The sequence below is a fragment of the Acomys russatus genome, chromosome 11 (assembly GCF_903995435.1).
Source record: "Acomys russatus chromosome 11, mAcoRus1.1, whole genome shotgun sequence".
NCBI lineage: Eukaryota > Metazoa > Chordata > Mammalia > Rodentia > Muridae > Acomys > Acomys russatus.
In genome coordinates, this window is record NC_067147.1 from 19,377,765 (window position 1) to 19,401,792 (window position 24,028).

Genomic DNA, 24,028 nt, shown 5'->3' on the forward strand with positions numbered 1-24,028 from the left:
TGCCACCAGCTTGTTTTTCATAGCATCTCCCAACTTAGTAAATAGAGATTTCCCACTTGCTTCAGCCCTTGCCTGCACCCATGAAAACCTCACGGGAAGTTTCTTGCAAAGGCCGGTCCTCACTGACACCCAAAGGGTTAAATCTGCCTGACTTGTGTTCTTCCTGCTTTCCTCTGGCAGCACTGAGCAGCAAACATATTAAGCAAGCCTTTAGCAACTCAGGCATGACTTTGCATTTTTCCCCTCTAATCGCTTATCTAAACTTGTGGCCTTTGGACACAGTGGGAGCAGCTTTTTCCTTATTGGATTGTTTCTCTGTAACTGGGAGGGGCTTATTCAAATAAACAAATAGCTTATAAAACACCAGGAGCTCTTCTGTGTTGTGGAGCTTTTTGGAGGGACAGCTTTGTAACAAGGTAAGTACTGAATCAAACCAATTTTCCTACAATGCACACGTGCACGCATGCATGTACTCTCTCTGTCTCTGTCTCTGTCTCTCTCTGTCTCTCTCTGTCTCTCTCTCTCTCTCTCTCTCACACACACACACACACACACACACACACACCCTTTAGGTTCCTAGAAAATAATTTAGAACAAGAAAACATCTGTTTTATACTCACACTTTGCAGACTTAGTGTGCTGCGTCAACAGTCAGAACTGTTGATTCCGTTTCTGCACTGTTACAGACATGTACAAATGAAGGATTTAGAGAATTGGGACATGAGAATTTAATGGTAGGGGACAAATTAACTTCCTAAGAAGACAATAGGAGGTAACAGCCTAGACAACCTGGAATCACATCCAGGGAAGAGAAGCATGGGACCTATTGTTACAGCGAGGAGGCCGGATGGGGCGTGGGGGGGGGGGGGGAGTTTCCTCATCCACGTGCTATAGCTCCGATTGCCCCAGTGGAAATATTGCCGCTCTGAAGGGAAAGGCATGTTGACCACCCTTGGAGCCAAGGATACTTCTGGGGGGCCTTCTTGGAGGCACCAGGGAGAGGGTCCTTTTCTGGCAGGTGTTGTGTTGGAGGCTTTTTGCAGACAAGGCAGCTGCAGCGGCTGGCAGAGGATATGGACTTGGTAGGGAGGGTCAGTGGGTTGCGGGTGGGGAGTCGTCAGGCAATGGTCAGGGGAATGTAGCTGCTCTGACTTTCTAGCAATCAGGCCATTTCTGTGGCTCTGACTTTCCGGCAACCGTGTGCTTCTTTATACAGGTTTCACAGAACAAAGACAGAATAATGGTTATCCAAGTGGTGCAGAGTATATGTTTGATTTTTCATTACATGCCCAGGCTTAGAAGTTCAGTTACAATTAAAAGATACAAGCAGAACAGATCTTGTTATTATTATTAACCCCATAACTACAATTTAATTTGAAGAGTGCCTCCTCCAAAGCAAACACATTTATTTATTTATTTGGGTTTTCCAAGACAGTATTTCTCTGTGTAGCCTTGGCGATCCTAGACTCACCTTGTGGACCAGGCTGGCCTCGAACTCACAGCGATCTGCCTGCCTCTGCCTCCCGAGTGCTGGGATTAAAGGCGTGTGCCACCACGCCCATCTAGCAAACACATTTTATATACGACAGCCTATTTTTAGGCTGGCAGCGATCGCTTTTGAAAGTACTCCAGACAAACAGAAAATATCTGAACTCGTTTTTTCTATGAATAGCAAATACTAATACCTAACTCCTTTTACTATATGTAAAGTCATCTATGCTATAAAGTAAGAAAAGTTTATTTTAGTCAACCTATCTTATTTACTGAATTTTATTCTTCCAGGGGCGTGCCCTGTATGACCCCTATCTTTAAACTACACTTTCAGAGAGCTCTAAGCTTACAATAAAAAGAGACCTTGAGTCAGGGTTTGTCAATTGTCTCTGTTTACCCTGCACCAGTACACTGCTTCAGTTAGCTCAGGGGCAGATAACTGTGCTTAATGATCTCTAGGACATAAGAAGCCTTCCAAATAGTGGCCAGATAAAGTTAATTTTAGGTGCAGACATAAATTGAATCATAATGCAGAAAGTCCCCAATAATGCAACACACAAAGGCCAAACCGAAAAACAGACAGAGTGAATGGCAGGGATTGTAGCAATCCACCAAGCTCTGCTGGAACTGGGTCAAGCAGCTGCGGTGGCTTCATGACTTGTGGCTTCCTCTCTCCAGGAGGCTGGGCTGAGAATCTGGCCACAGAGGTTTTTTTCCCCAGCCTTCTGGAGGCTAGCTGAAGGATGCTCTGTCCTGAGAACCGGTTGCAGAGAAGGCCTTCTGGGCAGGGAGTGCTGGGCAGTTGTGCTCAGCCGGGGTTGAGACAGGAGAAATCTGTGTCCTTTCCAGAGGGGGAAGGCAGCCTCTGGCTTGTCAAAGACCAGACTGCACTTTATTAAAATAAAGACAAAAAGAGTCAAACAACTAGATTTTAATCCACCAAGCTTAAAAAAGGGCAGAGAGCTATGGAGAAGGGATGAGGTTGAGCTGCTGACCTTTCCAGCCTCTGGGTTTTTAAACTAAGGTAACTTGAAGAGCAGGAGCCACGCCCAGGACACTTCCCAGGGCTTGCTCCAGGGCACTTTTGATATGGTTTTCTTCAAAGAGCCAGCTTTTGACACCTTTTGTGTGGGTTAGGGTCTGTAAGGAACTTTTAACACAGTTGGGTCTGGCGGCCTGTTGCCAGCAGGGGGTCCACTCACCTAAATCCCAGCACATAGATTACCAGGAGGGAGCGTCCTTAGGCCCTCAGGCCTGCAAACAAAGGCTCACAATGACTCTTGCTGTTTCTACTGGATATGGCTGTGCTAGAATACCAGAGTCACGCTGCACAACACACCTCACACCGGAAGTTTATTGGGAGAGACTCAAGAGGGCGGCTGCCTCTGCTCAGGTGAGAAGCAGCAGAGAACTGAGCAGGTTTGTACAGGGGGAGGAATTTGGTGGGAAGGAGTTTCCCAGGGTGGAGTCTAGAGAGATTTCAAGTCCTGAGCTTGGAGCAAGCCCAGAGATTGATGGGATTTTGTGCTCAGGGATTGTTTGAGTTTGGGTAAGTTTTATAACCCAGTAGCGGGTTAGGACCTTTTACCTTACATTCCCTCGTTGTTGTTGTGTTGTTGTTGTGTTGTTGTTCTTGTTCTTGTTAAACAACCAGGGGCAGGGGAAGAGGACAATGTTAGCATCAGACTACTTTCTGTTGATTGGGGATGCCAAAGTTCTTGGGGGCGAATCTGATCTTCACCATCAGGGTATGGTCGGACTTCCTGGCCTCTGGCTCCATAGCTAGGAGCTATTGTGTTACAAGAACTGATTAAAAGTCTGGTTAGGAATCTTTCCGATCTGTTGTTGAAGAAATCTGAACAAGAAGTTTATAAGGCAGAATGCAACTAGTAGGATTAAGAAAAGGAGGAGAAGAGGGGGTTCAGAAAGGCAGTATCCTGTTCCATACTGGACTGTCAATGATCCACAGGCCGAAGACATTCAGCTGTTTCTTATTGGTTTTTAAATTTCTCTTTCATTTTATATGTATGTATGTATGTATGTATGTATGTATTTATTTATAGATATGTCTGGAGTTGTTGGGTCTTATCCTTTACTATAACCAATTGGTTAACATAAAAGCAACATTCTTCCCTAGGAAGAGACAAAGGCCACCTCTCTGCTTTTAGTAAATCTAATCCTTGATGATTTTGTAGTAACATGGTAGCCAGCAAGTCCCCCGCCCTGGAGGATGAGGATGGTCTGTGTCATCCATTGGAGGCCTAGAATGAACCGAGGAGAAAACTGATAATAGATAGGGAAATAGTCACATTTTTATCAGTGACAATGCCGCAGTTATTCCCAGGGCAACAAGAAGGTATAAGACCTGAAGCACTCCTTTGTCAAACCACGACACCATAAGCCCTGTGATGGGAACTGACAAGGCTCACCGGTACCACTCCTACATTTGGAAAAAGGAGCACCAGTGCACAAGTCCTAGACCACCCAGTGGGGAGGCTGCCATAAACTCTAGTGCTGCAGAGAAGCAAGGCTTGTGACCGTTCATACACAGGACTGCGTAGCAGATGCAAGGCTCAGGGTGAGGGCCTTATTGAAGTCTGAGGAATCCAGTGTACCCATAAGGTGTATCCCGGAGGTGCTGGAGTAGTCTGAGGTACCAAAGAGAAAGATGTGGGAGAGATAAAGGGTGGTAGTGATTTGGCTTAAAGCAACTAGCCAGTGACAGGGTGAGAGGGTCTAAGAAGACAGTGACTGAGGTGACAAATGGTGATCATGAGTTTGACCTAGAAGGAACGCAAAACCAACATTTTCCAAAGCAGCCATGCAGGGTGTTATTCAGTAGCTGGTGTGCAATTAAGAGGGCCCAGATCTGCCCCATGGCATTTGCAGGACCAACATGGGCAACCTCTTTAACTTTCTGGCCAGTTTTTACAGTAATCTTCCTTTTGATGATGGAGAAAACAGGCATGGGGGTGAGCGTCAGAGGAGAAAGGACCAATAAGGGAGCTGATAAGGATCTGAATTGGCCTTTGACAGCCTGACAGTACTTTCTTGACCCTGTGAGGACGGGTTGTTAGTTAGAGGGGAGAGCCACCCGGATAAGTGTAGATAGGAAGAAATAAACAAGGAAAAGAACAAGTTTAGCTATAAGAGATCTTCAGTTTAGTTGTGTGTGCAGTGACAGAAGTTGCCACCCTTGAAAATTGAGCGTGCCAGTTTGGTCTATGGAATTGTACTAAAATTCGAGCTGTTTGTAGTGACAGAGTATGGCTTTAGTAAAATCTGAGTCCATGGAGGAGGAGAGGCAGAAAATGAACTCCACCAGAGGGAGTTTCTTTACTTTCCAAATGGGAGCTGAGAGACAGGAAGGACAAGGTTGTGGTGGTCCAGAAAGGCTCAGGGAAGCCGTGGGACATAGCAGGCAGCTGCTAAGGGGAGGAGGCTAGGAAGCAGGGAGAGTTTCAGTAGTGGGAGAGGAGCAAAGTGTCTTAATAACTAGAGGGCTGCCCATGCAGTGGGGCTCCGGAGTGGGTAGCAGCCTCCAGGAGTCAGAGAGAGGCCACTCACTTACTGAGTAGGTGGGGAGAGACGGGATGGGTAAAGAAGGTTGAAGAAGGAAGCCACTGAAGAGGCGGACTCTAGAATTTGCAACCAAATGTGATGCGAGGCAGAAGCCAGCAGCAACAAATGGTCTGCACACCTAAAGAGAGTCAGATTGGCAACATAATGTCAGTTCGAAATGTTAAGGTATGGGCATGGCTGAAAGGTAAGTGTGGAACCATCTTCCGACACTGCCTGAAGAGAGAACTCTGGAAGGGGTAGTGTTTGAAGACCCTTGTATGTTAGGGGATGGGATGGGTGGTGAAAAGAGAAGATGCTACTGGGTGACCCAAAGGCTAGCCTTTTTTTTTTTTTTTTTCATTTGTATATGAGAAATTCAGCTGGAGCACACAGGCAAGGTGTCCATTCTTGGATAGTATAGTCAATATATTTTTTTTTATACGTATGCTTGCTATAGGCTCAAAGGAAGGTCCCAGTTGGTGACCTAGGACCACGAGGACAAATCCTTCCTCCTTTATGACATAGAGTGAGAAGAGGCGAGACAATCTGGAAGACGTAGGGCCAGGGCCTTGAGAAGAGCCTGCTGATGCTTGCAAAAAGCCTTAGTGGTGGGTGCAAGGAGTTTGTGTGAGGGACCAAGGGCCACCTCATATAGGCGGTGGGTGAGAAAAGAAAAGGAAGGAATCAAAAGCCTAAGAGATTGGAGATTGGTCATCTGTAGGAAGGGTAGAATTTCCTCCTTGGTGGGAGGACTGTGAGAGAGCTGGCCTCCTCCTGCACTTCCCCCTCCCCCAGGTCCGTTTGCTGGCTCCCATTTGTGTGTGTGTGTGTGTGTGTGTGTGTGTGTGTGTGTGTGTGTGTGTGTGTGTGTGTTTGGGAGACACCATATAGAAACAAACAGGACTTGGAATGAAAAGAGAAAGCTTAAAGGCAGGGAATGGGGAATCTCTTTCAATTTCCCTCACTACTCACAGTATTTGTAGAGGTCCCAAATAATATTGGGACCTAGTGTGTCATCAGGCAGCCTTTTGGATTGATTATCTAAGGGACATTGAGGCCAGATTCAATTGCAAAAGGGAATAAATCTAGGGCCCTTCAGGTTAGGCACCAGGTGGAGAGGCTGGAGGTTTTCTGAAAGCCATCCCAAGGGGAAATGAAAGGGTATGAAAGACACTAGTCCCAGGGATGAGAGGGGGAAGGGAGAGAAAAAACGTCATTGTGGGTATCCCCAGGACTCGGAGGAATGGAGGAAAACGTGAGCCATTCAGTCTGTCGTCACTGCACTCAACAAGGGTGTGTCAGGGACTTAGCCTGGCTAAGCCTGAGCTGTGCCTCATCCACAGACAAGGGTTGGGAACGGGATCTAGAGGATCTGTGGGATTGTGGGCAGCTCCGAAGGGAAGAGGGCAGCGAGGGGTGCAATTGCCTGTTTGAATCTAAGGAAACTTCAGGGTTGCAGCTCCAAAGGTAGTGGGAAGGACAGGGTCAGGAGAAGAGGGAAAGCTGTAGCCTTAAAGACTATGGCTCGGGGTATTCCTGCTTCCAGGAGTACCAGAGGGGTGTCAAATGCTCAACGATTATGTCCTTGGACTTGGGGAAGCATTTATATCCAACCAAAGCTGGATCCTAGGAGAGATCGCGAGCCAGCAGGCTGTGTCTGCTGCAGGCAGACTGGAGATGAGAGATAGATAGGGTCCTGGTGAGGCTTAGATCCCAAGGGGGAGCTTAGGCACCAGGAGCCCATTCCAGGTTATGGCACCAGTGTAAGTGTTACAGCTCTGAGGGAAAAGGCTTTCCCAATGGAGGTGCTACAGCTCTGTGGGGTGGGGTTTGCTTCCCCTATGGAACTGTTAGGGCTCTGAAGGAAGAGGCAAGAGGGTGGCTGCCTCTGCTCTGAGGTAGAAGCAGCAGGGAACGGAGCAGGAGACAAGCTTTATTTAGAGTTATCTCGGGGCATGGACATTTTCAGGGTGGGGATTTCCAGGGTGGGTATTGGCGATAGTTCAAGACCCCGGATCTTGAAGCAAACCCGGGAATTGGTGGGAATTCATGTTCAGGGACTGGTTGGTCTCCTGCTCAGGGAGTGGTTTTCATGTTCATGGATTGGTGGGTTTGGATAAGTTTTACCATCCAAAAATGGCTTGGACCTTTTACCATGCATTTATGCTAGAGTGTTTTTTTTTTTTTTAAATAGAAGAAATCAATGAGTGATTGTGAAATGTGCTGCTGAGACAAGATGTAAGAACAAGGAGAAATAAAAATATGAGGAAGAAGAATGAACTCTTCACCTCTTCTGGCTGACATTTAAGATCATGATTATGTGTATAGTCAAAACACGTGCCATGATCGTTGACCTTTTTGACTTTTATTCAATCAGCCTTTAAACCAGTACAATGTGCCTCATAAACTGCACATAATCTAGTGTTATGGGGGAACTCCTTGGATAAAAATAAACATGCCTAAACACGCTGCCTAACCTTTAAGTCCTTTACATGGGCATAACTATAAATCTAGCACAACCTTGTATGCATAGCTGCTGTTAAGACAGCTACCTCCCCCTCTCTCTTTCTCCCTCCCTCTCTCTCCCTCTCTCAGCCCACACTTGGGAATATACAACTATTTTTTCATTTTTCATAAAAATTAAGTGTATAATAGTCATAAAAAGTACCTGAGTTCATTAAGATACTTTCAATTGAGTATATTATTATACTTTGACCATATTCATCCCTGCCAGTTCCCCCTCTTATGCTCTCTGTTCTGTTAGTCTCCTTCTTTGCCCCAATAGTCATCCTTCTCCCTCCATCATCCTCTCTCTCTTCTTCTCTCCCTCGCCTCATCCCCCTCTCCATCTCTCTTCCCCACTTCCCTCTCTCTTTCTCTCTCTTGTTAAATCTATACCAAAACCATTTAAGGCAGTAACTTTTCAGTTTATTTTATTTTCCTTTTCACATTCTATTTGCAAGGTATCTTGAGCACGTTCACCCCACACTCTCCCCCCTTTATGTTTTGATCCTCCAACTCCACCTGCTTCCCCTCTCCAACACATCTCCTTCCCAATTTCCTGTCATCTTCTGGGTTTACTACCTACTGTGTCCAGTTAGTTTTGCCCAAATATGCATGGGTGTAGAATCATCCCGTGGGTCATGAGCAACCTACCAAGAGTGCCTCCTTAATCTCTGCAAGGACAGGTATGCCCCCTGCCTCAGCAGCCATGAGATATCAATAGCTTTTCAATTAGGGATGGAGCCTAGAAACCCCCTACTCCCAATGTTGGCATTTTAACTGGCCTGATTTTGTACTCATAACCATGGGTGCTATAAAGTCAAGCACGTAATAGCCATGCTATGTCACGAGGGCTGCACTTCATTGCACCCCTTCCCACTTTCCAGCTTGTAGGTTCCCTCTACCTGCTCTTCCACAATGTTTCCTGAAGGACGAGGGGAAGACAGGACCTTTTCTGAATGAGCTACAACTTTGATTTATGCTGACCTATCCTGAAATCATATTCTGGGGCATAAGTCCAAGAATCCCAGCTGTCAGTGTGTTGAGTCTCTAAGTAAAACTGCTTGAGTTGCTATGGCTGCACCATCGAGCCACATCTGCTACTGCCAGAAATGATGCCATAAGACTACATAGGCTAGGACAATCCAAATGGAGATTTATTGCTATAGAAACAATTCATTCTAAATATCAGGAGTAGCAGATTTTCATCTAAGCTTTCTCACTAAGTAGATCATTGGTGGCATCCTCTCAGTAGGATTCAAGCTTCACCTACCATAGAAGAAAGGTGGCAGGAACAGGGTTCTCCAATATCAGCACCACTGTCAGTTGTGTGACCTTTCCTGGGGAGACTGAACAAGTGTCTGCTCATGGCAAATAGGGCACCATTGACAAATAAAAGAAAGGATTTCATTCACATCTAGCTTGGTGAACCATGGACTTTATTGGGGTTACATATAGGAGCACAGGTGACTCAAAGACACTGGTAATAACTAAACAGATGCACCATAGAGCTTCCTGCCTAGCTTGCAGGAAACTCCACTGAAGACAATCCTTTCACAGCAATTGCTCATTTCTTTTATAACCTTGGGGAAGGGCCTTGTGAATCATGTAGATTTTATGATCTTCCTGGGCCTCTTAGGTTTCCTTAGCTTCCGTAGACTTATACGCTTAGTTCTTCCTTTTACAAGACTATGTTGTGTTGGTTTTTTTTCTTATTTGTTTTCTGTGTTTTGTTTTTGGTTTTTCGAGACAGACTTCTCCTCTTTTCAGCCTTGGCTGTTCTGGCCTCTCTGTAGACCAGGCTGGCCTCGAACTCACAGAGATCCTCCTGCCTCTGCCTCCCAGAATGCTAGGATTACAGGCGCCCAGCTACAAGACTAAGTTTTAATTCAGAGGAAATAGCTATACAACACTGCCCATGTTGACTGGCTCACTCTTTCTATGACGGGTTTCCCTCTCTGTTTGAGGATGCTGAGATGGATCCCTGGCTTCCACCACCCAAGAGTGTGATGTTTCCCGTGCACATTCCCTACCCTCTGGCTGTGACAGCCCAATGTGTGTCCCCAACCTCAGCAGTGGGGAAGCAGCACAAACCCTGGCTGAGGGTCAATGAGGACCTGACTCCTCAAGGGTTAACACTTCAGAACTATGGATGGAAGGGACCAACACTGGTGCATTTGGCAGTTAGCTAGAATGTACAGGTCATTAGAATGTAGAAGTCTACAATGTCATGGAACAGATGTTAACACTGGGGGAAAGGGACCTACTATAAAAGAGGGATTGTCAGATTTTCTGAGAGCCCAGATGTCAAAGTAACCAGGTCTAACAATTAATAGGATGTAAGTCTGTGGAAATGCATGGACATTATAGAAGCGCAGGCTATGAAGATGCTACTAAAATAATGTTTAGGATAAATGTGGTCCTGATATGAAGGGAGAAAGAGAGACATCTCAGACTTTCAACATCTACTGTATCTGGTAAGTAGCTCCCCAAATCCAATGTGAAAAGAATAGTGTTCCTTTTCCAGGCAGTGGTGGCACACGTCTTTAACCCAGCACTTGGGAGGCAAAGGCAGGTGGATTGCTGTGAGTTCGAAGCCAGATTGGTCTACAAAGCAAGTTCAGGACAGCAAAGGCTAATACAGAGAGACCCTGTCTCGAAAAACCAAAAAAAGAAAAAAGAAAAAATAGGGCTCTCCATTCTCTTAGCTGGCTTGCGTCCTCCTATTGTTATCACCTGTTGGGCCAACTGAATCAGGATCCGTGGGATGAGGTTCCTCAAACATATAATGTGAGGCCACTATTGTGAACATTTGCTCTGCCAGGATTTTATAAGGCGCATGAGTATCTTTAAACTCTTACAGGGAAAGGACCAAATCAGACAGCCATCATTCCCTGTCATTACAGTTGTTCCAGATACGATGGCTGATGTGTTCAGACATGCACTCATCTCCCAGGAACTTGGGCAGTGCTGAGCATGCTTGTACTAAGTCTCTATTATGAATGCTGTATGTATTAATTCACTGTACTGCTCACTAGCTTCTGGGGGGAGGTGTAACTGTCTCTGTAGTCAGAAGAGAAAGTGATCGGGTTTAGTAATCTGTTGAGTTCATATGTCTCTAGACAGAAGGACTGAATCTGCAAAACTTCATTGTACCTTTAAGGTTGTGTCAGATGTTAACCAGATGTTAAGATTCACCAGAGATGTAACTCCTTCAATTTACTACTGGGATCACTATAGATGTTTTATTTTCAAAAGAAGTCTATTTCTTGAACATTTTCTTCATGTTCTTTTTCTTTGCTTGTATTTTCGTTTGTTGTTATTTTGAGACATCTGATGGATCTGTACTTAAACTCTTATCCTCCTGCCTCAGCTTTCTCAGTACTGGGATTACAGTCATGCCCAGCACACCCAGCAGCCAGTGTTTTATTCTTTTAAAATTTATTTTTAATTTATATATTCACTTTACATCAGGATCGTAGCTCCCTCCCTCCTTTGTTCCCATTCCTTCTTCTCCACCCTTTTCCCCTGTCCCTGCCTCCCCTTCTACTCAGGAAAGAGGAGACCCCCTCCACCAGCCCACTTTAGCACATCAAGTTGCATCAGTACTGAACTCATCCACTGAGGCCAGGCAAGGCAGCCCCGTTAGGAGTAATTGATTGAAGGAAAGCAACAGAGTGCCTGTTGTAGATAGCCCATTCAACTTATTAGGGGACCCACATGAAGATCAAACTGCCCATCAGTTACATATGTGTAGGGGGCCTAGGTATTGTTCATGCATGTTCTTTGGTTGGTGCTTCCATCTCTCTAGGCTCCCATGGGTCTAGGTTAGTTGACTATGTTGGTCTTGTGGTGTTCTTACCCCTTTCAGGTCCTTCTATCCTCCGTCCCACTCTTCCACGGGACTCCCCAAGCTCAGCCAAATGCTTGGCTGTGAGTCCCAGCATCTGATTGGATCAGCTGCTAGGTGGGGCCTTTCAGAGAGAGGCTAAGTTAGGCTTCTGTCTGTAAACATGGCAGAGTATCGTTAACAGTATTGGTGATTGGCTCTCTCTCATCGGGTGATTCTCAGGTTGGGCCAGGCATTGGTTAGCAGCCAGTGCTCTTAATGGAACGGATAGAGCTATGTTTACTCCTCCTCACGCTGATGCCAGTTTTCAAAGTAAAGCATTGGAAACTTTATCAATCTTTTCTTTCTCTAAGGTTTCCGAAAAGCTGCTCACAGAAAGGCATAAGTTAGATGCTTCTCTTGTTCGCTCTTCCAACTTGTGCTTGGCTGATGGACTCTGGGAAATGGGCAGTAGGTTCTCAGGAGAGCAGCCTGGAGCTCAGGGAGGTTCCAGGATGGAGTGGAGAAGCCCTGAGCTGTACCCAGGAGAAAATGAACAATCCAATACTGTAAGAATGGGAGCTCGTGGTTTCTCCCTGGACTTCATGAGTCACTCAGCAGCAGAGCAGCTGGAGCTGTTCCTATGGTGGTGATTGACAGGGCAGTTACTCCTTGGACCTGGCTGTGGCTGAGGAGCATGCTGAGACCACATCAGATCATCCAGTCTCTGTTGTTCTCATCTTCTGTTGACCCTGAGAGCCTGTGTCCCTTTGTCCCAGGCGTGAACTGACCATTGCAAGGCTCTTGTTTGGAGAGTGGAGAATGTTAGCGTGAGGAGCATGATGATGAAATACTCTGTAACATGATCCTCTGTCAGTGGTAATAGGATTAGTGAGCAGATCTGAATCCCTTGGCTCTGTGTCCCCAACAATCAAATACCTGAAGCCAAGTGAGCTTTCCTCTCCCCTCCTCCTGCTGGATCATTCCACCTAATGACATGCAAAACTCACACTCCACAGTTGTGAGCATGAGGGAGAGATTGCATTTCCACCAGCTTTTATAACAGAGTGTGGGGCTTAGGAGCTCTGTATTTTAAGTGAGGTGTTTAAAGTAGCTAGCTTCTTAAATCCAAGTACACACACGTTAAAAAAAAAATACACCTGCTGGTAAAGACAGGGATAATGTTTCAAACTTTACAATGTCAAGGGCTCTCCGAGAAGAATTGTAGTGCTTCATAGCAGCTCTTTGGGGCTGTTGGGGGAGTGAGTTTCCCCCAAGTCCAACACTGGAGCCTCTGGGTGTTTGCTTTACACTCCTGATCTCACTGGTCCCAGGAGCCATTGGTTTTTGTTCTCGAGTTCTTTGCTGTGTCCAGCCTCGAAGCAGCCTGAGATGGGGAGCTGTCACATTTCCTTAATGGACTCAGTTAGGATCTCTTATTTATTCACAACGACCAAATGGGCACACACACATGCATACATCCACACATACAGCGCACACACACTGACACTCCAAATACTTCCACTTATTCAATTTTTTCTGTACTCTGGTACTTTCTGTCCTTTTCTAGTTCATCAAAAAAAAAAAAAAAAAATGGATTTCATAGCCCACTAGAGATTTCCACACATATATTGAAAACGAGTACCATAGTTCACAAAACCTAGGCTTAGATTTTAAATAGAAGAGTGATGCTAGGACAGCTCTTCATGTTGGGTATGGTACTCAAGAAATCTCTGTGTTTCCAACTCTACACTGAAAATAAGTTTTAAAAGTCCCACTAGGTCACTAGGTGACTTTTACGTTAGGTTAGCATGAAATGCACTGATGAGAATCCCAGTGTGGCAGACATGAGAAACCCTTACCTTACTGTCACCTTCAAAGGCAACTCCATTTCTCCAAACCACAAAGAGAATCATCCCTTTCAATGTGATGGGTGCCCACTCTGGCAAGAGAAGCTGCTTGGTCCAACTGTGACAGTTTTAGAAACAGAGTAAGCTCCAGGAGGCACTGAGTGAGGAGACAGCAGTAATAGACTCCTAGTAGTAGGTTCAGGAACCAACAGAGGCAGAGAAGGCAACCCCAAGGTGACATTCACCAGGAGAACCAAATGATCCATAATGTAACAGAGTTTTTTTTTTTTTTTTTTTTTTTTAATTTTTATTTTTATTTTTTTTCCTTTTTTTTTTTTTATTAATTTATTCTTGTTACATCTCAATGTTTATCCCATCCCTTGTATCCTCCCATTCCTCCCCCCCCCCCCATTTTCCCATTATTCCCCTCCCCTATGACTGTTCCTGAGGGGGATTACGTCCCCTATATATTCTCATAGGGTATCAAGTCTCTTCTTGGCTACTTGCTGTCCGTCCTCTGAGTGCCACCAGGTCTCCCCTCCAGGGGACATGGTCAAATGTGAGGCACCAGAGTATGTGAGAAAGTCGTATCACACTCTCCACTCAACTGTGGAGAATATTCTGACCATTGGCTAGATCTGGGAAGGGGTTTAAAGTTTACCTCCTGTATTGTCCTTGGCTGGTGCCTTAGTTTGAGCAGGACCCCTGGGCCCAAATCTGCCTATCATATTGTTCTACTTGTAGATTTCTAGGACCCTCTGGATCCTTTTATTTTGCTGTTCTCCCATGCGTCTCTCATTTAGAGTCCCAATAGGATGCCTTCCCCTCTGTCCCAGTTTCCTGGTAAGTGAAGGCTTTCGTGGGACATGCCCCTTGGGCTAGTATGCAGATATAAGTGAGTATATACCATTTGATTCTTTCTGCTTCTGGGTTAACTCACTCATTATGATCATTTCTAGCTCAATCCATTTATCCACAAATTTCGGGAATTCCTTGTTTTTAATAGCTGAGTAGTATTCCATAGTGTATATGTACCACAGTTTCTTTATCCACTCTTCTACTGAGGGACACTTAGGCTGTTTCCATGTTCTGGCTATTATGAATAAGGCTGCTATGAACATGGTTGAGCAAATTTTCTTGTTGTGTGCTGGAGCATCTTCTGGGTATATTCCAAGGAGTGGAATAGCTGGGTCTTGAGGAAGCCCTATTCCCATTTTTCTGAGATAGCACCAGATAGATTTCCAAAGTGGCTGTACTAGTTTGCATTCCCACCAGCAATGAAGGAGTGTTCCTCTCTCCCCACATCCTCGCCAGCATGTGGTGTCGCTTGAATTTTTGATCTTAGCCATTCTGATGGGTGTAAGATGGAATCTCAGAGTTGTTTTGATTTGCATTTCCCTGATGACTAAGGAGGTTGTGTAACAGAGTTTTAATCAGCATCAGGCTCTGGTTTTGTGAGGCCCTGGCCTCTTGGAAAGGGGTCCATTTTTGCCCTACCTGAGTTAAGATAGGATAAATTGATGGCATGACTGCTCCATGGCATGGCTAAGGGGGTGTTTTTACTTTTAGAAATGAGGGAGCAAACAGCCAGAGGTGTCAGAGTCCATAGAAGAGAGGGAAAGCAGTGGCCTGAACATGGCCGCCAGGCTGGACCTGGCCATGAGAAAAGCAGGAGTAGAACAGAGGGAGAGAGCGAGGGGGGCCCGGGGAAGGGCTAGCTAGCTTGGGAGAGCAGAGAGAGGGAGAGGAGGGAGAGAGAAAGAGGAAGCCAAAGAGAGTGTGGACAGTGCCTGCTGCTGTGGCCATTGCTCTTGGCCATGTCCTCTGGGTTTGATACACTCACTTATGAGGAACGATCCTTCTTATTTTTATTCCTCTCTGTGAGTCTTTATGTCAACCACTGATTTTGGTGTGCTCATAATCACTACTTTAACGTTATCCGATATCCAGTTTCCTTAATTGAAACAGGGAGAAATAGCCAGTTCATGTGGCCATGTGACTATTAAAGGCAATGTGCCAGAAGAGACCTGGGCTGGGGATGTAGCTCAGGGACACAGAGCTTGCCTAGCATGTGCAAAGCCCTGGATTAGACCTTCACCAAGGGAGGGAGGAGGAGGGAGATGAGAGGAGGGGAAGGAAGACAGAGAAGGAGAGTGGGGTACAACAGGTGGGACCGTTAAAGGTCTACAAGAAACTAATTTTCTGGTACTTTGTTTTGTATTATGTCCCACACATATCCTCCATTCTGAACTATGATTTCTTTTAAGTCACGTATTAGCCAGTGGAGACACTAAACTGGTTTGGTGCAATCTGAGGATGGTTCTCCTTGGGTACCAATTTGGACCAAGGATCATATTCCTGGAATGTCTCCAACCCTGCCACAAGGAAGGGAGATACTTCTTCAGCATAGCAGCCGCTTTCCAAACACCCACATAGGTCAGACTTTTAAGAGCACGGTGTGTTTCATTCCTGTTTAGAAAAGCCAGCGATTGCTGCCATGGCGGGGAAGCCAGTCCTTCACTACTTTGATGGCAGGGGAAGAATGGAGCCTATCCGGTGGCTCTTGGCCGCAGCTGGAGTAGAGGTATGCTCTGACCTGAGCGATTTTAAGTTGAACCTGAAATTGATTGTATGAAACACTTTAATCACATGAGCTGTCCAAGTGTCTACTGACCTAAACCAAAACCTGCCAACTATTAAGTGATTGACAGATTTATCCTAATAAATCATTAATTGTTTTTATCAGCAATCATTAACATTAAAACAAAGCTGGAGAGATGGCTTGGCAGTTGAGAGCACTTCCTGCAATTCCAGAGGACCTGAGTTAAATTTACATATCACACTATCACACACACATAAACCAGAGAGAGAGAGAGAGAGAGAGAGAGAGAGAGAGAGAGAGAGAGAAAGAGAGAGAGAGAATAAAATACCAAAAATGTGTGCAAGTCATTTATCAAAATTTATATACTTCATTTAAATGTAAATGAGCTGTAAAACAAAAACAAAACATGATATTTAGAGAAAAATAGAAGCGTGAACATTGTCTATTTGATGTTAAGTTATCTTAATGATTTTTATATGATCACATATTATAGTTTTTACCATAGATTGCTCTAATTTATATGTATGTTCGTCTGCATCTGCAGATACATAGATGTAAGTAGGTGGAAATGTGTGGAGGTCAGAGGACAACCTTAAGTGTGATTTCTGAAGTAACCCCCCTACCCCCACACCCCCACCCACACCCCCAAAGAGAGACTGTTTCCCTGGCCTGGAGTTTACTAAGCACAGCCAGAGAAACCTCAGGTTTGCACCTGTCTCTGCTTCTCCCACTGTGGGATTACAAGTGTGTACCATCACATCCAGCTATTTTACATGGGATAAGGGGCTCGAACTCAGGTCACCATGCATGTATTTTTCCAAATAAGTTGTTCCATCCAAGTTCCAATGTTTAAGAGAAACAATTTGAACTATTTAAGGATGAAACAGAGGCAGAAGAGATGAGGCCAAGGCAGCGGGTAATAGAGACGAATGAGGACAAAGTACATTCACACACATATGTGTGTGTGTGTGTGTGTGTGTGTGTGTGTGTGTGTGTGTGTGTGTGTGTGTGTGAAAGTATAATAAAACAAACCACTTTAAATATTAGCTTAAAAATTAAAAGATAAGATTAATAAGTTAACCAAAGCAATAAATAACCAATCCCGTTGGTTGAGTCACATACTCTTTAACAATGAGGTTATATGGTTTGGCGTTTCAGTTATTATTTAAACATCCTACACTTAGAGGAAAATGGGGGGTATACTATAAACTATGCCCAGGCCCACGGGCATAGAATAATGCTTCTAGGCCACAAACCTGTAAAGAGTATTATTGAACCATGGGAATTATAACACCATGATAAGTACATATGCCTGTAAACATAGAAATAAATGTGTAGAGCACCTGCCCTGCATAGTGCTTAGGATGGAAACTGTGAATCAGTGACTGAGCGGGGAGAGAAAATGAAAGCCCAAGGCATTATTGTTTGCAATTGTGTGGACCTAGAATGCTTTCCACTGGTCTGAGCATTCAAGTCCAGAGCCTGTAGCTGTATTGGGCATCAGTGAGACCTGGTTGGAGGAAATTAGGTCCTAGGATGTCTGCTCTTCGAAGACAACCCTTCTTGCCTGAAGGTTATAGCCAGATCCAAAAACAATAAAGACAACTGACCAAGGATTGAGACCTAAGAAATTATGAGCCTAGATAAACCTCTCCTTCTCCACTGACTATCTCAGATACTCACTACAGTATCAGAGGCTGGCAGACTTCCACATGTATAGCACTGACTTGTTACAGATGCTTTACATTCAGGCAACACTAAATGCCTTTAAAAAAATTCTTGATGGGCATGGAGGCAGAGGCAGGTGGATCCTGTAAGATCAAGGCCAGCTTGGTCTACAAAGAGAGTCTGGGACAACCAGGGATGTTATATAGACAAACCTTGTCTTGGAACCTGCCCCCTCCCCAAAAGCTTTTAAATGGGGGAAAGAGACAATTTTTCCAACTGTTTGATCAGGAATCCAGTGGGGATTTTTATGATTCTGCTGAGGATCGCTTTCTACAGCTGTCACAAGAGAAAAAACATTCTCAATCCAGATAGAGGGATGCAATAACTGGGTGACCGGTTTTCTGAAAAGGAAGTCATGGAAACCACTGAGAGAGAGAGAGAGAGAGAGATCTTGTTCCCTGGGAGATAGGGGGAGGAAAGGAGGGCCACAATATGAGGTCCTATCTTTCACCTGAACTTCCAGAGCTTCTTTGGTTTCATAGCAACATGTTTACCAATGCTGTGAATGTGCCTATTGTGTGGCCTAATCCTGTTTCAGTTGAATGAAGAAACAAGACAAACATTTTGCAGAACCATCATATAGATTGTTTTCTTTATACAAGCAACCAGATGGCAGCCTTGTGTTTCAAAATGTCCAAGCCTCTGGGCAGAGTAAGCTCAGAAAGAGCAAGAAGCAATAATGCCAGCTTCCTCTCAGCATGACTGGAGGCCTGCTGAGAATAGTTCCCTGGATCCTCTGGCTCAGCCCTTCCGTGTACAAAGGATGATCATTATAGCCCCGTCACCACCATCATCCTCACCATCAATATCAAACCCCAGCCCCATCCCATCTTGCTCACCCTTGTGGGATGACCACACTCCACCCTCTATGCTTTTCCTGGACGGGGTGTTTGGCAAATTGTTACCACACTATCTTATTGTCCCTGAAGAGTGATACCATGTGTTCATATCCACCCACAGGAAACTGATCCACAGAGTACGCTAAATAAGCCCAAAGCCCTAACTTTTGACAACCAGGAACTCCATGAAAGTCAAGTAGTCACTGAAAATAAGAGCACTGTATTATGTAATGGTACTTGGCAAGAGAGGCACTCATTGTTTTGGAAACATTCCAGAATTCTTTTAAAGAAGAATATACTTCCTCTAACTACAAGAAGTCTTTCACATGTTAATTGGTTGATTATACCATCTCACAGCTATCATGAGACATGGCCACAAGGGAGACCATACATGTCAATGTCGATTCAGATGCTTTGATGGATGACTCTTTTCATGGGCTTTTGGTTAGACTCCGCCTACAAAACACCTTGTAACATTAATGTAAAATCTAACTGTCCTGTTTCTATGAGATATGCATGGCTACTGTAGCTGTAGCAGCTGACATTATAAATACAACGACTTATTTCAAGAAAACATTTAAATTATTGGATATAGATTGAAGACAAAGTACTTTTTCATCAATATAACACTAGTTTAAACTATATATATATATTTAAAAAAGGATGATCTCAAAAGGCACCTCTGAATAAGAATTCCTACAAAGAAGCAGGGTCTGAAGAAGCTTATTGCAACCGTGCAGAGTTTCACATATCATAGTCTCAGGGGCTAATCACTATGTATTCTGGGCAATATTTAGCTCCCTAAGGAGCCATTGTTTGTTTACCTCTGTGTCGGACAGAACATCCAATCAACAGGTGAAAACATTTGGAATGTATTAACTTAACAAAAGCTGACTCTCTACCAATCAAAAGACCGAGAATGTTCTCAGATAGCACCAGAGGCCTACAGTTACGAGTCCTCTACTTGGCTGTAATGTTTACAACATCACATTTTATTTTTTATGTATTCCTTTTTCGTTTTTTTTTTTTTTTTAAAGATTTATTTATTATGTATACAGGGTTCTGCCTGTAGGCCAGAAGAGGGCAGCAGATCTCATTATAGATGGTTCTGAGCCACCATGTGGTTGCTGGGAATTGAACTCAGGACCTTTAGCAGGCAGCACTCTTAACTACTTAACTACTGAGCCATCCCTCCAGCCCTGTTTTTTGTTTTTTGAGACAGAGCTTCTCTGTGTAGCTTTGTCTGTCCTGGACTCACTTTGTAGACCAGGATGGCCTCGAACTCACAGAGATCTGCCTGCCTCTGCCTTCCGAGTGCTAGGATTAAAGGCGTGTGCCACTACGCCCAGCTCCAAAATCATATTTTTAAAATGCCTTGACTTGTGACTTCTTTGTTCTGTTACTATAAAAGCTTTATGAAACTGTCCAGGTTGGAGCAATTGACCTTGGTGTAATCTAAATCCACATTCTCAGTTCATGGCCACTCAAATTTAGATCCTAAACAGACTATGACTTTGCCCCTCTGAGTTGAGAGATGTATTTTGTATATACTAGTCCATCTTTTAAAATCCCAATGATGTATTTTTGTTTACTGAACACTTAATCTACAACTGGTGATCTTACAGGTAGTTTGCCTGTCTTAGTCCTGAGATCTCCCCGAAACTGACATTGTGTATAAATGCATGCAGTGGATTAAGGTACTGAGACACAAGAACACTCAGTGGCAGGGCCCATATAAAGAACCTAATACACTCAGAAGCTCACACCCACCTCACAAAGCCACCTCAGAACCCAAAGATCTTAGTGACCAAAAAAACTACAGAGATACTAATTTCTCCTTAAATCGAGAGTTCTATATAACTGTGGCCCCATTTTCCAGGAGAGGCAATTTTACTTGCAAGAGTAAAGTATTCTAGCAGACAGGATTTGCTCCACCCACACATCAGAAGCCATTGGCAGGATGTTAGACACTGGCCTGTGCCATACTCCATGTGGGTGACCCACAGTGTTCCTTCTGATTCCACTTGAGGAAAGGCTGAAATATTACAAACACATAGCCAGAAGAAACAACCAGCATTTCCCTTCCTCTGGCATTCCTGTAGTTCATGACTTAATCACCAACACAGGAATAGTCCTGAGAGAGGTGACATCAACCACAATTAGGAGAAGCAATGGATGTGTTGTGACCACAGCTCCTTTTGTAAGAGATTGCTATAAACTCTCATGATTATCTCACCTGTGTACTGGACAAAAAAACAAAACAAAACTCTTTTTTCATAGTATCTATAGACAGAAGTTATTAAAGTGAAAAACATAAAATGCAATGAAATTAATTAATAAAGACTTGTTTGTTCTTTCTGCTTTCTAGTTTGAAGAAAAGTTTCTGAAAACTCGGGATGACTTGACAAGATTGAGAAATGGTAAGAGGAAAGATCTGCATGCTCCCAGGACAGTGTCCTGTAAGAGCCTTAAACATTAGTCAGTACCTGTGTAATTGTAGTGTTCACCAATGAAAGGTGGGAAAGTGTAAGTCATGGGTCTCTGTCACCAGATCTGATAAATCTCTGTTAAGAAGCCTGAAACTCTCTCTGTATTTGCTGTGAAACCACCCCCCAAAGCCCCATGAATGTGCTGTCTCTGCTTTTCCATGCTCTCTGCAGTTAGCTCAGGCTCCCACACTGCCCTCCATCTGCATACAATTCACTAGATGCCAGGAGCAAATATAAGCCAGCCACTTATCTTCAGTTCAAACAGGTTTAAGAAACTAATTCCCAGGAAGGCTGTATTATAGGACTAACAGAAAGATTATTTTGGTTAGGTGGAATGCTATGAGAGAAGATGGGGCCGGGGAGCAGGAAAGCCAACACCTATGGATGAGGGACATCAGGCTTTGCCAGACATACAGTCGCTTGCTGTTGGTGGAAAACAGCAGGTTTTTGATCTTGCCTTGATGTCATGAGCAGCAAGAGACTTTGAGACTCTCTTTTTTTAATGGAACCTTCTGACCGTTGGCTTGGATGCCCCTCATCTTCTTCCTAAAATATACATGAACATAAATTAATCACTCTATTAAATTCTGTGGAACAGATGTAGAATTAGTATTCTGGATAGGAAATAAAAACCTCAATAAGATAATAAGCTAAAAGGTAGTAGACACTAAATATGCAGAAAACAAACAAAAAAATGAATGGGATTTCATTTTAAAAGTTACCAAGTAATTAGTTATTTTAAAAATTTTCAGTCACTTCAACAACTTCTGATTTGAATGTGTCTGATTATAGGATGAACGTATAATATATATATATATATATATATATATATATATATTCATATTCCACAGATATCTTATTCTCCTTTTTCTTTGCTTCATCTAATAGATGGGAGTCTGATGTTCCAGCAAGTGCCCATGGTAGAGATTGATGGGATGAAGCTGGTGCAGACCAAAGCTATTATGAACTACATTGCCAGCAAATACAACCTCTATGGGAAGGACTTGAAGGAGAGAGCCATGTATGGTACAGTTTTTCTCATTATGGGACATATATAGGTCTTTATCTTAAATGAACAGAACCATGGCAAGGGACTCATGAACACACTGGGGCTGGATGTTTGGACGTACATACACTGGCGTCACTTAGGAGGACAACGACAGAGATGAGGGAAGATCATGAGAGGAGAGGAAGGAAGAATGTGAGCCATTAGGCATGTGTCACTGTTGAATAGGAGATGGTGGAGTCCTGTTTCCATTTGGTTAGTCTTTAGAAGCACTATTCTAGCCAATAGGTTTGGACAAAGGGCAGCTCTTTGACTGACAGCTCCAAGGAGCTGATCTTCTAGTTCTGGCAATTGCAAGACACACAACCGTGACCCTATGCTACCATCTAAATCTACGTACAGCCAGGCTGTTTGTGGCTCACAGAGTCTGCTGCAGAGACGCCAGGGTCACATGAAGCTTTTCATGGGAACTGAAGGCTGCTTGGAGCTGTCAAGACTGACTGTCAGTCAGGTCTCCTCTGTCCTGTGATGGAACCACTCCACTCAAACTCACATCTCCTGTGGAATGTGGCTTGTTTCTCTAAGTTAAACATCAACTCATCAATAACCCAACAGTCCCATTACCAGATAAATACACAAGAGAAATGAAAATACAACTTCAGGAAAAATTCTACAAGAATGTGCATAAATAAGCTATTTATAATGTTCAAAAAGTAAAAAAAAAAAAAAAAAAAAAAAAAAAAAAAGAGCCAAGTGTTAAGAGAAGAAGGGAGGAAGAGAGGAACATTGCTTGCTATTGCTTGCTATTGCTAGCCATTTTGCTCATTCAAAAGGGAATAATACTAAATGTGGTGGTATTTGCCTTTAATCCATGTGCTCAGTGTCAAAGACAGCACATTTCTGTGAGGTTAAGGCTAGCCTGTCAGCATAATTAATTACAGGCCAGCCAGAGATACATAAAGAGATACTGCATATATTTTTAAAAATCGAAAATGTTTGCTAATTTGGAAGTAAAAATCAGATTATTATTACTGGCTCCATAGGCCCATCAGAGGTGAACTATTTTACCACCCCCTTTACATTTGTTAAAAGTATAACATATGAGGCAAGAGGGCCTTGACAGAATGCTTGTCTGCTTTTCAGCATTGACATGTATGCAGAAGGTGTGGCGGATCTGGAGATAATGGTTCTCTATTACCCCCACATGCCCCCTGAGGAGAAAGAGGAGGCCCTTGCTAAGATCAAGGACAAAGCAAGGAACCGCTACTTCCCTGCCTATGAAAAGGTGAGTGGAGGCTGACTGACCTTCCAAGCACTCAGAGGCTCTGCTCATCCTCAAAGGGCATCTGAGCAGGTAAAGTTGCCAAGCACTGTGTGGGATAAACCATGGTATCAAGTATAAAATCAAGATCCCACAGATTGGTGTCTGGCCAAACACACTGCTTGGTTCATAGATACTTGCTTTCCCTCTGGGTCTTCTAGCATAGGAGCTCTTTGGAGTCCCCTTGTTGGGAGCGGGAATGCCATTTATATGCACTGAACCTGTAGGCTCTATTCCCCTCTCAAGGTTCCTATTACTAAAAGTATCGTGCTGTGGGCTTGATCTGGGCAAGACACAGATCCTCAGTCACAACAGAGGCAAGAGGAAAAGGGCCTGGGTGTTCTTTGGTTATTGGTCTTCACTTCCAGAATGTATTTCATTATTGTTATTTAGTGCCTAAATGCTCCAGATGTGTAAAGGTAGAATGTAAAAAGCCACTGAGATAGTTTTGGTAGAGATAGCTTTTCTCCCCAAAGTTTGATTTTGCTGTGACCCTTCCTAGAATTCTTCTGACAGATTTCACAGCCACAATTAGAACCTGGGGTATGTAACCATCATCCTAGAGGCTGGACTTGATTGAACAGAGCACTGTCATATTTTGACTCAAGAACATCAAAATGAAATCAACACATCAGAAAATATTCTCATCCCAAGTATAGTGAGAGGCCTGAAAGAGGAGCCCATCAGGAGAGTATTACACTGTTTCAGGATAGATGTAGATTATCTACACAACATTGACAGGGGCTTGGAAAGGAAGAGACAGGGAGGAGATGTTGTGAGAGAAAAAAAATGCCAGAATTAGCAACATTG

At 44.0% G+C, this 24,028-nt stretch overlaps 1 protein-coding gene across 1 annotated transcript in view; it reads left to right on the forward strand.

Moving 5' to 3' along the window:
- Positions 1-272: 272 nt before the first annotated feature.
- The window catches only part of LOC127195524 (glutathione S-transferase A3), a 28,264-nt gene continuing 4,508 nt past the window's right edge, over positions 273-24,028 (forward strand). The window contains exons 1-5 of the mRNA XM_051152959.1: positions 273-416; positions 15,711-15,817; positions 20,771-20,822; positions 21,780-21,912; positions 23,041-23,182. Coding sequence (XP_051008916.1) covers positions 15,731-15,817; positions 20,771-20,822; positions 21,780-21,912; positions 23,041-23,182 — 414 coding nt within the window. The 5' untranslated portion in view covers positions 273-416; positions 15,711-15,730. The remainder of the gene's footprint in view (positions 417-15,710; positions 15,818-20,770; positions 20,823-21,779; positions 21,913-23,040; positions 23,183-24,028) is intronic.